A 12,794-nucleotide genomic window follows, 5' to 3' on the forward strand; every position below is an offset into this window, starting at 1 on the left:
CCTAGAAGAACAGGAGCCATGTGATCTTGGGAAAATAAAGCATTTGTCTTCATGCACAGGGACACTGCTGAGCTTGGTGGGTATTTTCTCTGTCCACAGACATCCCAGGTGGCCCCCCGCACACCTTTTTGCCCCATTTGCAGCCATCACTGCCAACTGGCCCTGGCCCTGGCCCTGGCCCTGTGAAAGCCTCTGCACCTTCCTCCTCTTTATTCCCACCACATGGGTCCTTGATTGCAGGCCACAGGGACTTGCCTCCCACCTCCCCCAGCCCTTCTGTTAGGAGCGCCTAGAGAGCATGGCTAGCTGGTCTCCCTCCTGAAGCCCCTGCATCCTGCGGAAGCCTGGCTCCCAGCGGTGCCCCAGCCATGCCTGATGGGGACAGTAGTGAAGGCAAGAAACTACAAAATGAGAAAAGACTGACCCAAAGACAGCAGAGGTCCCATGGAGGGCACACGGTCCTGGGCGGGGATGGGCAACCTCTGCAGCACAGTCACTCTCTGACAAGCCACGCTTTCCAGTTCCTGCTGAACCCCGAAGGCTGCGCCTTTCCATCTCCACCACCCTCCTCCAGTGCCAGCCAAATGCTGACCAGCCCTGTCCCCGACGGCTGCCTGCTCTCCAGACAAGCCAGCAATCCGCCTTTTGTTTTCCCTCTGTTTTCTTTGTAGTCCTCCCACTCCTGGCAGCTCTGGGAACCCTATTAAGATAATGTAATGGCATTAGCAGTGGTAGCAGGAAGAGTGTGTCTCAAACCATCAGGTTACAAGAAGTCCGGGTGGAGGCTGCTGGGAAAGCATCATCCTGATTGGGAGACTTTCTGGAGGCCACAGACCTCAGGCCGAGACCCCACAGCCATTTTCTTTGATTCTGGGAATGAGCTCATGAGAACTCACACATCTTTCCCAACAATGAGCTCTCCAGGCTGGAAGGGAGCATGTAGACTGAGGCTTGGGTGTGTATGTCCTTGACTGTCCCTGATGCAGAGAAATGGAACAAGATGGCAGACAAGGGGACCAGGGCCAGAGGGGAGAGCATGTCAGATTTGGAGTCAGGGACTTCTGAAATTGGCCCCGCTAGTCAGTCACCAAACACGTGATGAGCCTCCTCTCTATCTACATTCAGTGTTGTGCAGAGTACGAAAGAGCATCCCACAGGTTCTCATCAAAGCAGGTACCAGAACCCTCCATGCTACGTGCAGGGAGGAAGAAGGCCAGGGGGAGGAAGGGGAACCCTGGCTCCGCACTTGGCCTTCTAGGAAGGCCCTAAGGATGGAGCATCGGTGTCCAAGCACAAGACATGCACACAAGGGAAGGAGCCAGGGTTTACCGGGCATCCACCCTATCATGTGATGGGCTGTGCACTGGCAGACCAGCAGTCCCATTCATACTGGCATGATAGGGCCAGTCTCTTCTCATTCTGCAGTCCTTGCAGGCCACAGGTGTTCAAAGATGCAGAGTTGGCACAGTGTGGGGCAGTGCACCATGGGGGACAGGCAGGAAGCTGGCAGAGTAGATGGGAGTGAGTTTGAAAAGAGCCCAGAAGGCTATGCTAAGGGGTATGGAGTACATACGCCACTGGACAAGGGAGACCTCAGGAAATTTTAAGTGGAATCTCCAGACCTCCATTCCTACAGAGAAGTAACTAGGAGCCCAGCTCCTGAGATTCAGGCTAGAACGTATTCCCACTAAACACACGCTGCTTCCACAAGCAGACTGAATTCGTAAAGGAGCAAGGGAGCCAGCCAGCCAAACAGACTCCAGAAAGAAATTTGGTAGACACCCATTACCCAGATGCAAACACTCATGGAGTACCAGCGATCCCAAGGATGCAGCCCAACCCCCATTTAGAGATCAGGAAACTGAGGCCAGACCAGAGAAGGGACCTGGTCCAGTTCTTGGAGCATGCCCGGCACCACCTCCAGCACCAATGCACATGTCATAGTATCCACAGGAAAGGTCAGTGTGAAGGAGGAGGCTGTGTGGCCCCTGAACACCATTCCCTCTTTGGTCCTTGCTTTCCTTATCTTGGAAGTAATTAGATCCATGTTTTCAAGGTCCTGAGACATGTACTGCTAATAGTGTAGCTTACTGGGCCCACTGACTCAGACAGTGAATCAGAATGGGGTAAAATGTGCCTGGTAAACTAGATGATCCTCTGAAGTTTTTTCCCAGAACTGGCTTATGAGCTTTGCGCACTATTCTCACCCCTGACCCCCACTCCCACAAAATGTCTCCGTTAAGGAAAGACAGCTCCTGCCCAGGGCTGAGTTCCTCCCACTGGCACACCCCAGTCTTCTGGCCACAGAGGCAGAAAGCTGGCTACTGGTGCCCTCTCGTGATTGTTCTGGTCTGCCCTTTCTGCAGCAGTCCTTGCAGGCCACAGGTTGGGAGTCCCTCCTGTGAAAATCTATCCTTCCTCATCCCCAGAATAGCTTACAAACAAACCACAGCCAGGTAGCCGCCTAGGTTTCTTTGCCCCTCACCAGCTGGATAGCTTTGGGAAGCGCTTGACTTCTTCGAGCCTCCTTTCTGCCTGTGTCCAAGTGAGGAAATTACACCAAGTGTGTTGAATCTAGCTTGCCCAAACCCAGATTCTTTCCATCGGCCCTGGACAATGGGAAGTGATGTCTGGTGCTAGGTTTAGCTCTGCACAGAGAGGTTAAATAACTTGCCTGAGGCCACCCAGCAAGTTGGTGGTGGGTCTGGAGCTACAGCTGGGACTCCCAGACTCCTAGAGGGGCCCTACCTCTACACCATACCTTGCCTCTGAATAATGAATTCCCAGGGTCAATGAAGTCACGTATTTACTTCCTCATAGCAGGTGTTCAATAAAAGGACATTGCAGGCACCTTCTCCATACTTCTTACATACGTAGACCAATTGCCACAAAAATGGGACTTATTTTAGATACACTAATGAGAAGTTTGGGAGACATTTGAAAATTTGCCACTTACATTGTCCATTGTTTGAGAGTGACCTCAAGGGTCAGTACTACTAATTATGTGTAATAATGACTTAAAAAAAAACCTACCTCTGCCGGGCGTAGTGGCTCGCGCCTGTAATCCCAACACTTTGGGAGGCCAAAGCAGGCAGATCGTGAGGTCAGGAGTTCGAGACCAGCCTGACCAACATGGTGAAACCCCATCTCTACTAAAAATACAAAACTTAGCCAGGCATGGTGGCGCATGCCTGTAATCCCAGCTACTCAGGAGTCTGAGGCAGGAGAATCACTTGACCCTGGGAGGCAAATGTTGCGATAAGCCGAGATCACACCACTGCACTGTAGCCTGGGCAACAGAATAAGACTCTGACTCAAAAAAAAAAAAAAAAAAAAAAAAACAACCTACCTCATAGGTCATGGTGAGGAGTAATGAAATGATGCATTTAAAGCCCTGTTCAGCTGATTCTGAGTCCTCTACCAGGCCTGGTGATGGAGCCCAACTGACCACCTAGCATCAGTGTTTCCATCAGAGCCTGGATGAACTTGTGAAGGCCCAAGACATATCCCTCAGGACTAGGAAGCTGCATCACTCCAGGGGTACAGATGGCACTGTGCACCTGACACTTCCATTTTCACAGTCACAGTGCCGCGGTGAGAAAAGAGGCCTTGACTCCCAGGCCTGCCGTGACCCTCTGGGTGAGCTTGGCAAGTTTCCCAGCCGCATAGTGGAGGCTTTGCCTGGACCGGTGGTTCTCAATGTGGGGTCCACGGACCACCACCACCAGCAGCATCTGGCAACCGGTTAGAAATGCAAATCCTGTCCATCTCCCTACCCAGACCTACTGCTCAGAATCTCTGGGAATAGGGCTCAGCACTGTTTTATTGAGTCCTGATCATGATTCAGATGCATCCTTAAGTTTGAGACCCACTGGCCTAAATGGTCTCTGAGGTTCCCTTCCTCCTCAAAAATCCAATCATCTAGTCTAGGTGGGTTACAGAGACCACAGTATGCTGGTAGGGGGTGGGATATCACAGCAGGCTACTGTGTAGCCTGGGGGTGGCGGGCGGGTTGTAGAAGCAGGAGCAGTGGGATGTGGAAGGGAGGAGGGACCCCACTTCCCTTCCTTCCCCTCCCAGGGCCTCTCCAGCCTTCCTGTGAGCACAGGTGGCAGGACTGGATCTGTCCTCTCTGATCCTCCTCCCACTGTGCCTGCCAGTGTTCATGGGAATGTCCGTTTCTCTCCTGCTCTGCCCCTGGAGAACCGGTTTGAAAATGCGAGCTGGTGAGACCTCTAGTGGTCAGGGGACACCAGGCGCCTAGGACCTGCACCTGCTGTCCCAGGATTATGTTAAGCAGGGTTTCAATCTGGCCATGTTAGGGAGGACACCTGGACTCCACGTCTGCTCTAACCTCAAAGCAGAGCCTGAAATTATAGGCAGATGCTCCACCCAAGCCACACCTGCAGGGAGGAGGTGAGAAACTAAACACAGAGCCTCTTGGCCCATATGGCCCCGTTGGGGAAGGCTGAGAATTATCCCATGAGGAATTCCTGCAGCCCAGCTGCCTAAACCTGAGCCACCTTAAGCTGGTTTACCCAGTGCTCAGTCTTTATGAAAACAACCCCCTGATGTCAGTTTTCCTGTCAGGCCACCAGGAGGTGCGTGGAATTTAGTTCGCACCAACCCACATGCTTTCCATCAGCCCTAGACAATGAGAATGGATGTCTGGCTCCAGGTTCAGCTCTGTGCAGTGAGGTTAAGTAACTTGCCTGAGATCACCAGCAAGTTGCTGGTGGGTCTGCAGCTGGAGCAGAGGCTCCCAGACCCCCGGTAGGTACCCCACCCTACCTCATACCTTACCTGTGAATAATACCACTTAAACCCTGAAAAGTTTTGCCCTAGATTAGGCTGCATTCTTGTCGCACCTGGCTCTTTTGTAAAACCCTGAAATTGTCTACAGACAAAGAGGAGAGCCCAAGGCTTAGGATTAGAAACCAATATGCAGGAGGTTTGAACAAGGTGTGCCCAAGCTTCTGTAGCCTCCCAGATTAGTGCCAAACACAGACAGATCTCAACAGCCCAGGGGCTGGGATGGCACCACGGGCTTTGGGCCAAAGCATATGGATGAACTGGAGGGAAAGCATACGGTTGCCTAGAAGAGTGGGTGTGAGATTAAAGTGCAATCCAGTATCAGCAGAAGTCGCTGCACTGTTGTAGGACTAAGGTCAGAATGCTGACTTCTGGCAAAGTATCTTCCTAGCAAGTCCATTTTCCAGTATGTGAGATAAACTCCTAATAGAGTGGGAGTTTCATCACTCTAAGCTCGGGTATAAAAGGAGTTTGGGGGAGTGGGGCTTTCAGGACACTGCTCCTTCCCCATCCCTTTAATCCAGGTGAGTAACCATACCTGTCTAAGGTGGGGCAGCAGTTGAGGGTAGATCTAGCATGAGATCTGTCTCTAGTAGGGAGCCTCTGCTGGTTCTGGAGGAAGAGGGAGCAGAAGGTTAGGAGTGCCTCCTGGTGTTCCCTGTGGGACTGACCCCCAGTTTCTGCATTGCAGACAGGATAAGCTGAAGATCCACATGCGGAAGCACACGGGTGAGCGGCCCTACCTGTGCATCCACTGCAACGCCAAGTTCGTGCACAACTACGACCTCAAGAACCACATGCGCATCCACACGGGCGTGCGGCCCTACCAGTGCGAGTTCTGCTACAAGAGCTTCACGCGCTCCGACCACCTGCACCGCCACATCAAGCGCCAGAGCTGCCGCATGGCGCGGCCCCGGCGCGGCCGCAAGCCCGCCGCGTGGAGGGCCGCCAGCCTGCTCTTCGGGCCCGGCGGCCCGGCCCCCGACAAGGCGGCCTTCGTGATGCCGCCCGCGCTGGGCGAGGTGGGCGGCCACTTGGGCGGCGCTGCCGTGTGCCTCCCGGGCCCCAGCCCCGCCAAGCACTTCCTGGCGGCACCCAAGGGCACCCTGAGCCTGCAGGAGCTGGAGCGGCAGTTCGAGGAGACGCAAATGAAGCTGTTCGGGCGCGCGCAGCTGGAGGCCGAGAGGAACGCAGGGGGCCTCCTGGCCTTCGCGCTGGCAGAGAACGTGGCGGCGGCGGCGGCGCGGCCCTACTTCCCGCTGCCCGACCCGTGGGCCGCGGGCCTGGCCGGCCTCCCTGGGCTCGCCGGCCTCAACCACGTGGCCTCCATGTCTGAAGCCAACAACTAGGCGGGTCCCTGTCGACTCCAGCCCACCAGCCCTCCAGTCCTCCTCCCTCCAGGCCCGCTGTACCCCACCCCATGGATCTGAACTTTTCATTTTAAAAACCCAAAGGGAAAAAAAAAAAAAATACTAGCAGCGATGGCGTTTTCCCGGGCTCCTAAAGCAGCTGCCTCCTTTTGCTGGTGTCTGAGAGGGGCATCTCCCAAAGAGCCTGGAGCCGGGGCCTTCCCCCGCGGCTGTCTCTCTGGCTCTCACATAGAAACTCGCACTGGCCCATGCCACACGGAGCTGGGTGAGTTATGAGGGGTGAGGGGCGGTTGGCCTGGTGCCCAGCCAGGCAGAGCAGGAGGAGGGTAGGGGCTGGGCATGCACCTTGGTTAAGCCCCACCCCCTGTGGTAGAGTCTCTACCAACACTCCTCTGAGGGCTCATTTTCCAGTCTCCACTGGCCCCAGGGTCCTTTTGAGAACTACCCACCTGCCACCTAGAAAGAAATGCTCTTTGGCAGGGAGGCCTCCTGGAGTCAGGAACCAGGCTCTGGGAAGCCAGGGCCATTTTTCCCTTACCTGTCCTGTGACCTTGACAGGTCGGCCCTCTGTAGCTCGGTGTCACCTGGCTATGGAAGAGGCTGGTAACTTAGGTTCCCTTCCTCTGCCCCTAAACACATATACACCTATCCCCCCAGAGAATCCTGGAGAGGACAGGAGCTTTGTACTCCCCAGGTCCATGGGGAAACAGTTTATCTTTCGGGACTTAGTTTTATCACGTCCGGCTCTCTATTACCATATTCGCATAGGTGAGAACTATGGCCAGACTAGACAGAGGTCACAGGAGACAGGGGAGCTTCAGAGTGTCACCGAAGCCCACAGGCAGCTCTGGGAACTCCCAATGCCACCCTACTTTCCCTGCAGGCCGCTGTTAATGTCTGGACCCCTGGGGGCACTATTTAGTGTTTACCCTATCTCCAATGCCCCCTCCAAGGCTGAGCAGTGTCTTGGGGCTCTCAGGGCCAACATCGAAGAGATGGGGGCCACCTCTCAACACCTGGCAACTGTCTCTCCTCACTCTGATTCCTGAAAACAGACAAAATGCCTGGTTTTCTCGGGTTTGTCTGTTTGCTTTTTGAGTTATGGGTTCCTCAGGGCCACTGCATGGCTACTGATGGTCCCCTTTGTTGTGTGACAACCCCCTCCACCCCTTCGTCCTCCCTGTGGGGGTGAAGTGGGAGTATTTGGGTCCCCTTTTTTGGCAAAAGGGCTCAGTGCAGGGAGGCAGAAGCCTCTGAGGTTTGAAGGGCACTGTGACTTAGGGCTGTCACATGTTCTCCTGGTTCATGAGTTTGAAGCAGGTCCTGAAAAGGAAGGCTGTGCTGGCCCCATGCCTTCCTGACCTTCTCTCTCCCTCCCTCCCCTCTCTTTTCTTGCCGAGTTTGCTTTGGTTTCTCGGCAGCCCAGAGAGGAGGAGGGTTCATCCCCAGGGAGGGCCCAGGGCTGGAGTCCCCAGTCCCTGTGCCGTGGGCACAAAGAGACTTCAGCTCTTCCTGTCGCCTTGGCTTCTTCCTGAGCAAACACACAACAAACAAAAAGGCCGAGAAGAGCACAGACTCTGTCCCTGTCACAGCTCTCCAGAAGAGACCCCTCTGATTCTTTGTACCACCGGATGCCACTCCAGCCGGCAGGATTGCTACACACACCCTCTGTCCTCAGAAGTCATCTGCCTGGGCAGCCGCCTCTCAGATTCCTGTCGTTTGAGACACTTGCCTCTGAAGCATGCCCGTATCCACCAGCCAACGTGCCCGTGTCCCCCCTTCCCCAATCAGCCAAGCGATTGGGGCCAAACAAACTTTAAAACAAAAAGAAAGGAAAAGTGAATAAATTGGATTCCAGTGGTGTTGGGGCTTTCGTTTTTATTTTGTAAAGGTAATGACTTCTTATAAACTCAATTTTTCAGATGACTGGTTAGTTCTTTGTTTTTTCTTAGCTGCAGTTTGGAGTTGTACATTGTAAAATATCCAAAGATGTTGAGTACTGTATGATCAAGAACTTGAAGCAAATGGGTTGTCGGGGGAGGGGTGGTTGTGTTTTTATTTTGCTTCAGTTTTTTTTTTTTTTTTTTTTTTTTTTTTTATGTTTCGATTTCCCTGTCTGTCTGTGGGAGAACTTTGGAATTTTTTCTATTTATAACTCCTTTTTTATGTGATTGCTCTATGTAAAATGACACTCAACAAAGTTTGCCTTAGTGATTCAAGGGACAATCTTCCATAACTTTGGTCGCACGCCGCATCCTGCCGAGAACAACTCTCAGCTAATTTTCTGGCCTATTTATTAAACAGTATTAATTGACTTGATTAAATTATATCGAGAGTCGCACTTCTGTGAGATGTGACTTCTGGAAGTTCACAGGACAGCAACAAGCCAATCGTAAGGTTTTTGACTGGTGGGTGTCAAACTTAAAATAATGTCAAAGACACCTTTTCAAAACAAACAAAAGCCTTTGACCCTTACTTAATACTTTAAAGGACAGTGTTTTGAGTAAAAGTGAGCTATGCTTGATTAATTTCCTGGTAAGATGCATTCCCCCTTCCAGTTGCCATTTCAGTTACCCAGGGGTGTTGCATGGTAGGGAGGGCAGAACTCAATTCTCAGCAGTCTCTTACATTCCAGTTCTGCAAGGCATGTTGGATCTTAAGCTTTGGGGCATCTGTCGGCCTAAGTGCAAGGTGTGCATGTGTGTGTATGTGTGTATGTGCGTGTGTGTGTGTTCACACACGTGTGCAGCTGCAGCCCCAGGTGTGTGAGCAAAGGAAGTCCTCCCAGTTCCCCAGCCTGGCGTGCGGAGTGGGCTCCCGCCGGCCCTGCTGCTGTCTAAGTCTGCTTCCTCTCACTTCCTGGCACTGGAGTTGGGCTTCTCCTCCTTTCTTCACCTGAGCCTCTTCCCCAAAGAACATTAGATGCTAAAAGAACCTACGGTAAGGGAATATACGTCTGTCGTTGGATGGGGTCAGCTCTGCTTAGAACCCACAGCCCAGACTCTTGGTAACATTGTTTTCTAACTGCATTTCTGGATAACCAAGGGTCAGCCCAGAGCCTCTTTTCTGTTTTTGATTCCTTTCTTGCCACAGTAGGCACCTTCTGTGCAGCATTTCTTGGTACAAAGAAAAGAACAGATCTGGGTTTCCAATCTGGAATCCTCAAGCTGTGTGACCTCAGTCTAATCACCCTTCCACTCTGGTCCTCACTTCCCTCACCTCTAGTAATAAAGGAAATGGAGTCATCAGAGCTTCTCGAAGTTCTCCCCCTAAATGTCCCTCAGCAGAGGGGGCCAGCTGGTTGGCAAATTGGGGGCAGAATCCTAAAGAAATAGCCCTCAGTAACCTATCTGTAGTATAAAACTCCTTTGGGAAGGGAGTCTCCTGTTTTGGCTTTGAAATCCATGCTTCTGCATTCTGTTACATAACATATACACATCTGTCTTAATATGAAAACGTTGTTTTGATCAACTTGCCACTTAAGTGACTTGCCTTTTCCCCAGAACCTTCTAGTGAAGTTGGAGTGTTCCTTGGTCACCCTACAGCTTTGGGAAGCCCCAGCCCGTGGCTGAGGGCTCGGGGGTAAGCATAGCCCACTGCAAGAAACATAAGGCCAGATGCTCATCAAGAGTTTGCTCAGTTCGGCCATTCTAGGACCATGTGGTCCTCATTCTGGGCGTCACTGAGTGGTGAAGTAGGTGAAGATGGAGAAGGGGTAGGGAACTGGGCCAAGTTGACCCTGACCCCTGGTTGCTCCTGGATCTCCTGTGAGTAAAATCTTCCAGCCCTGGTCAGGTGGGAATCCCATGGACCCCGGCCATGTGTGGCCTTCTCCCTGGGGTCTCGAGGTGCTAAGGGAGGTGGGGTCCTGACAGCTAAGGAGCCTTCAGTGGAGGGAAGAGGGAGTGAAGGAAGGAGGATGAGGCCTCTGAAGATAGGCCAAAGAAATGTGTGCAACTTACCTAGAGAAGAAGGCTTAAGTGATACATTCAAACAGGCGTTGGGACTTCTACAGGTGTGTTGGGGAGGCGAAGCTTTCGCCAGAAATTTGGCCAACCCCAACCAATAGAAGAGGGATCCCAGGAGGCAACTGGGTGCCAAAAAAATGGAAGAGAACTTCCTAACACCTGGAGTTGTCCTAAAGAGGAACGAGGTCCCTCGTGAAGGAGTGAGCTCTCGGTCAAGGCAAGAGTTCAGCACTGCCTTTCAAGAGTGCTGGAGATCAGGCGCAGTGGCTCAGGCCTGTAATCCCAGCAATTTGGGAGGTTGAAAAGGGAGGACTGGATTCCTTGAGGCCTGGAGTTTGAGATTACAGTGAGCTATGATCACACCACTGTACTCTAGTTGGGTGACAGAGCGATATCAAAAAAAAAAAAAAAAAAAATGATTACTGGAGAGGAGAGTCTCTAGGGCTCCTTCCATCTAATTTGTGAAAAGGTGAATACACATCCCCCATATGACTGTGGAAGAACCACCAGGCCAGAGGGAGTCAGTGGCGAGTGAAAAATCAGCACTGGGCAGGTTCACAAAACTCAGCTTGGTGGCCCAGGGCTGCTAGCCCCCATTTCCCCACCAGTCACCTACAGCAAGTTGGGGCCAGAGAAGAGGACTCCATAGAAAAACCCTGGTTCTTATTTAGATCCCCCAAACATGTGACAAGAGAACAGTCATGACCCGACAGGAAGTAAAACCCTCGTCTCAGGCCTTCATCCGAGCCAGAGCCCTTTACCGACCCCACTCCTCCTTTCCTGGAGCCTGGACAGCTTTTCCTCAGGGACCTCTGAGCTCACTGCAGAACGGGCAACCAGCACATAAGGGGCTCTTCCAGAACAGCGCACAGCCAGGTGTCCCTTACATGGCCTTTCCCCTCTGAGAGCAGGTGAAGTTGGGGCTTCATAAGGGCAGTGAGTGCAGGGTCAGGCCCCAGCTGGCAGCAGGAGCCAGCGGGCGTGGGGGCCCTATGGGAGGGAAGTACCAGGCAACTCACATGCAGAGGGACCTCCAGGGACCTGTGACGTCCTGGGACAAATTCCAGAATGAGGAGGTTTGTATTCAGTGAACCCCGCTAACTCCCCCACGTCCTCCTTTTCTCTGTTTCCAGTCCCTTTTCCTAACACAACTACCCCTCTGGGTGTAGACACCCTTCCTTTCTCTCTGTCCAAACCTGCCCTGAAAGGAGTCACCAAATGCGAACGTGACTCAACGGCTCCCTCTCCTGGCCTTTGCCGCCCCTGCTTCTCAGTCAGGTGGAAAGAAAGGCCCCTCAGCAAAGCACCGTCAGATCGCCAGCAGCACACAAGCCTGTTTTCTCTGGACAGAGGAGCCTTGAAATTGCAGCCTTGAACAGTTAGCGACCTCGCGGCTCCCGCCCATCCCTCCCTCACCCTGCTTCCCCGCTCAGAAAGGGATGCGGAATGCGGGAAGCAAGCAACTAACCTTCCGCTCCTTTCAGGTTTGAAGGCTGAGGACTGAGTCAGACAAGCATTTCCATACATTGTTGGAAAGAGGAATCCCTGGGGAGATCCTGCTCCTTTTCCCTCCTTGGCTCACCCTGGGTAGGGGCTGCTGTGACCTTGAATGGCAATGCCCACGTGGCCTAAACCAAAACGTATGGGCCCAGAAAGGGCCTGACATATAAAAATAAAACATCTCAAATTTGCCCTGGAAAACCTAGAACCTGATCACTTTATCTGCAGCCAGACAGACACACACACACACACACACACACACACCCCACTCAGTCACGGAACAAATGGTGCACAGGCTGATGTCATCGCTCCTCTTAACAATAGGAGACACGACAGTGCATGAGAAAGACCCGGCAAAGCCATTTTCCCCACAAGCCTGCCTGCTGGAATATGTGTAATGCACACTCAGATTGTCATCCTTGCAGCTCCTGTCTTTAACCATCAACTCTGACCTCGACAACAAAAACAAAAGAACAAATAGGTCTCCAGAATAAGGAAGGTAGAGTGAATCAGACCACTTCCTGTGTTCCTCTCACAATTAATAAATGAAACATGCACGCTCTGAGTAACGTAGGTGCCTTCTGCCTGCTGGGAGACCCTTGCTTCCACGAATCTTCTGGTTTCCACCCCAGGAAGCAGGTATCAGCATCCCTATTCATAACAGTCGGAGTTTGTTGTCAAACACTGGAAGCCACTTCAGCTAGCTTAAGTAGAAAAGGCATTTATTACAGGAAATTAAGTCTCTTTCGGAATTTTCACAAGGGCCAGAAGAAAGTCAGGCTGGCAGAGCCACCAAGATCAGTTGTCCAGGTTGCAAACTGCACACCACCACTACATTTAGAGGCTGCCATTGATTAGGACATTTGTATACTAAACAATTGTCCAGCAGAGGGCAGTAAAGCATCTTGAAGGGGTGCCTAATTGTCTAATTTGCACGAAGTCACCAAACGGACTAGGGGCAGAACATGGCCTGGAAACCAGGAAGCCAAGAACTACCCAAGCCACACTGTGTCAGATCGCTGCAGCTCAGGCCTTGGATGTGGGGACTCTGTCCTGTGGCCCACTCTCCACCAATGTCTCCCGGGAAAATGGGCGCCACGCTCTGCACTCCCTCACACTGCTCTCTGCGACGTGAAGTCTAGCA

The 12,794-nt window shown here is 52.4% G+C and overlaps 1 protein-coding gene across 6 annotated transcripts in view; it reads left to right on the top strand.

Moving 5' to 3' along the window:
* Positions 1-8,511, top strand: part of ZBTB7C (zinc finger and BTB domain containing 7C) — a 372,622-nt gene extending 364,111 nt beyond the window's left edge. For all 6 annotated transcript variants that reach the window (XM_012440874.3, XM_064379204.1, XM_012440875.3 and 3 more), the window contains one exon: positions 5,504-8,511. In XM_012440874.3, the coding sequence (XP_012296297.2) occupies positions 5,504-6,161 (658 nt within the window). In that variant the 3' untranslated portion in view covers positions 6,162-8,511. The remainder of the gene's footprint in view (positions 1-5,503) is intronic.
* The last annotated feature ends 4,283 nt before the right edge of the window (positions 8,512-12,794 follow it).

The sequence above is a fragment of the Aotus nancymaae genome, unplaced genomic scaffold, assembly GCF_030222135.1.
Source record: "Aotus nancymaae isolate 86718 unplaced genomic scaffold, 86718_ANA_hifiasm-v0.15.2.pri h1tg000020l, whole genome shotgun sequence".
NCBI lineage: Eukaryota > Metazoa > Chordata > Mammalia > Primates > Aotidae > Aotus > Aotus nancymaae.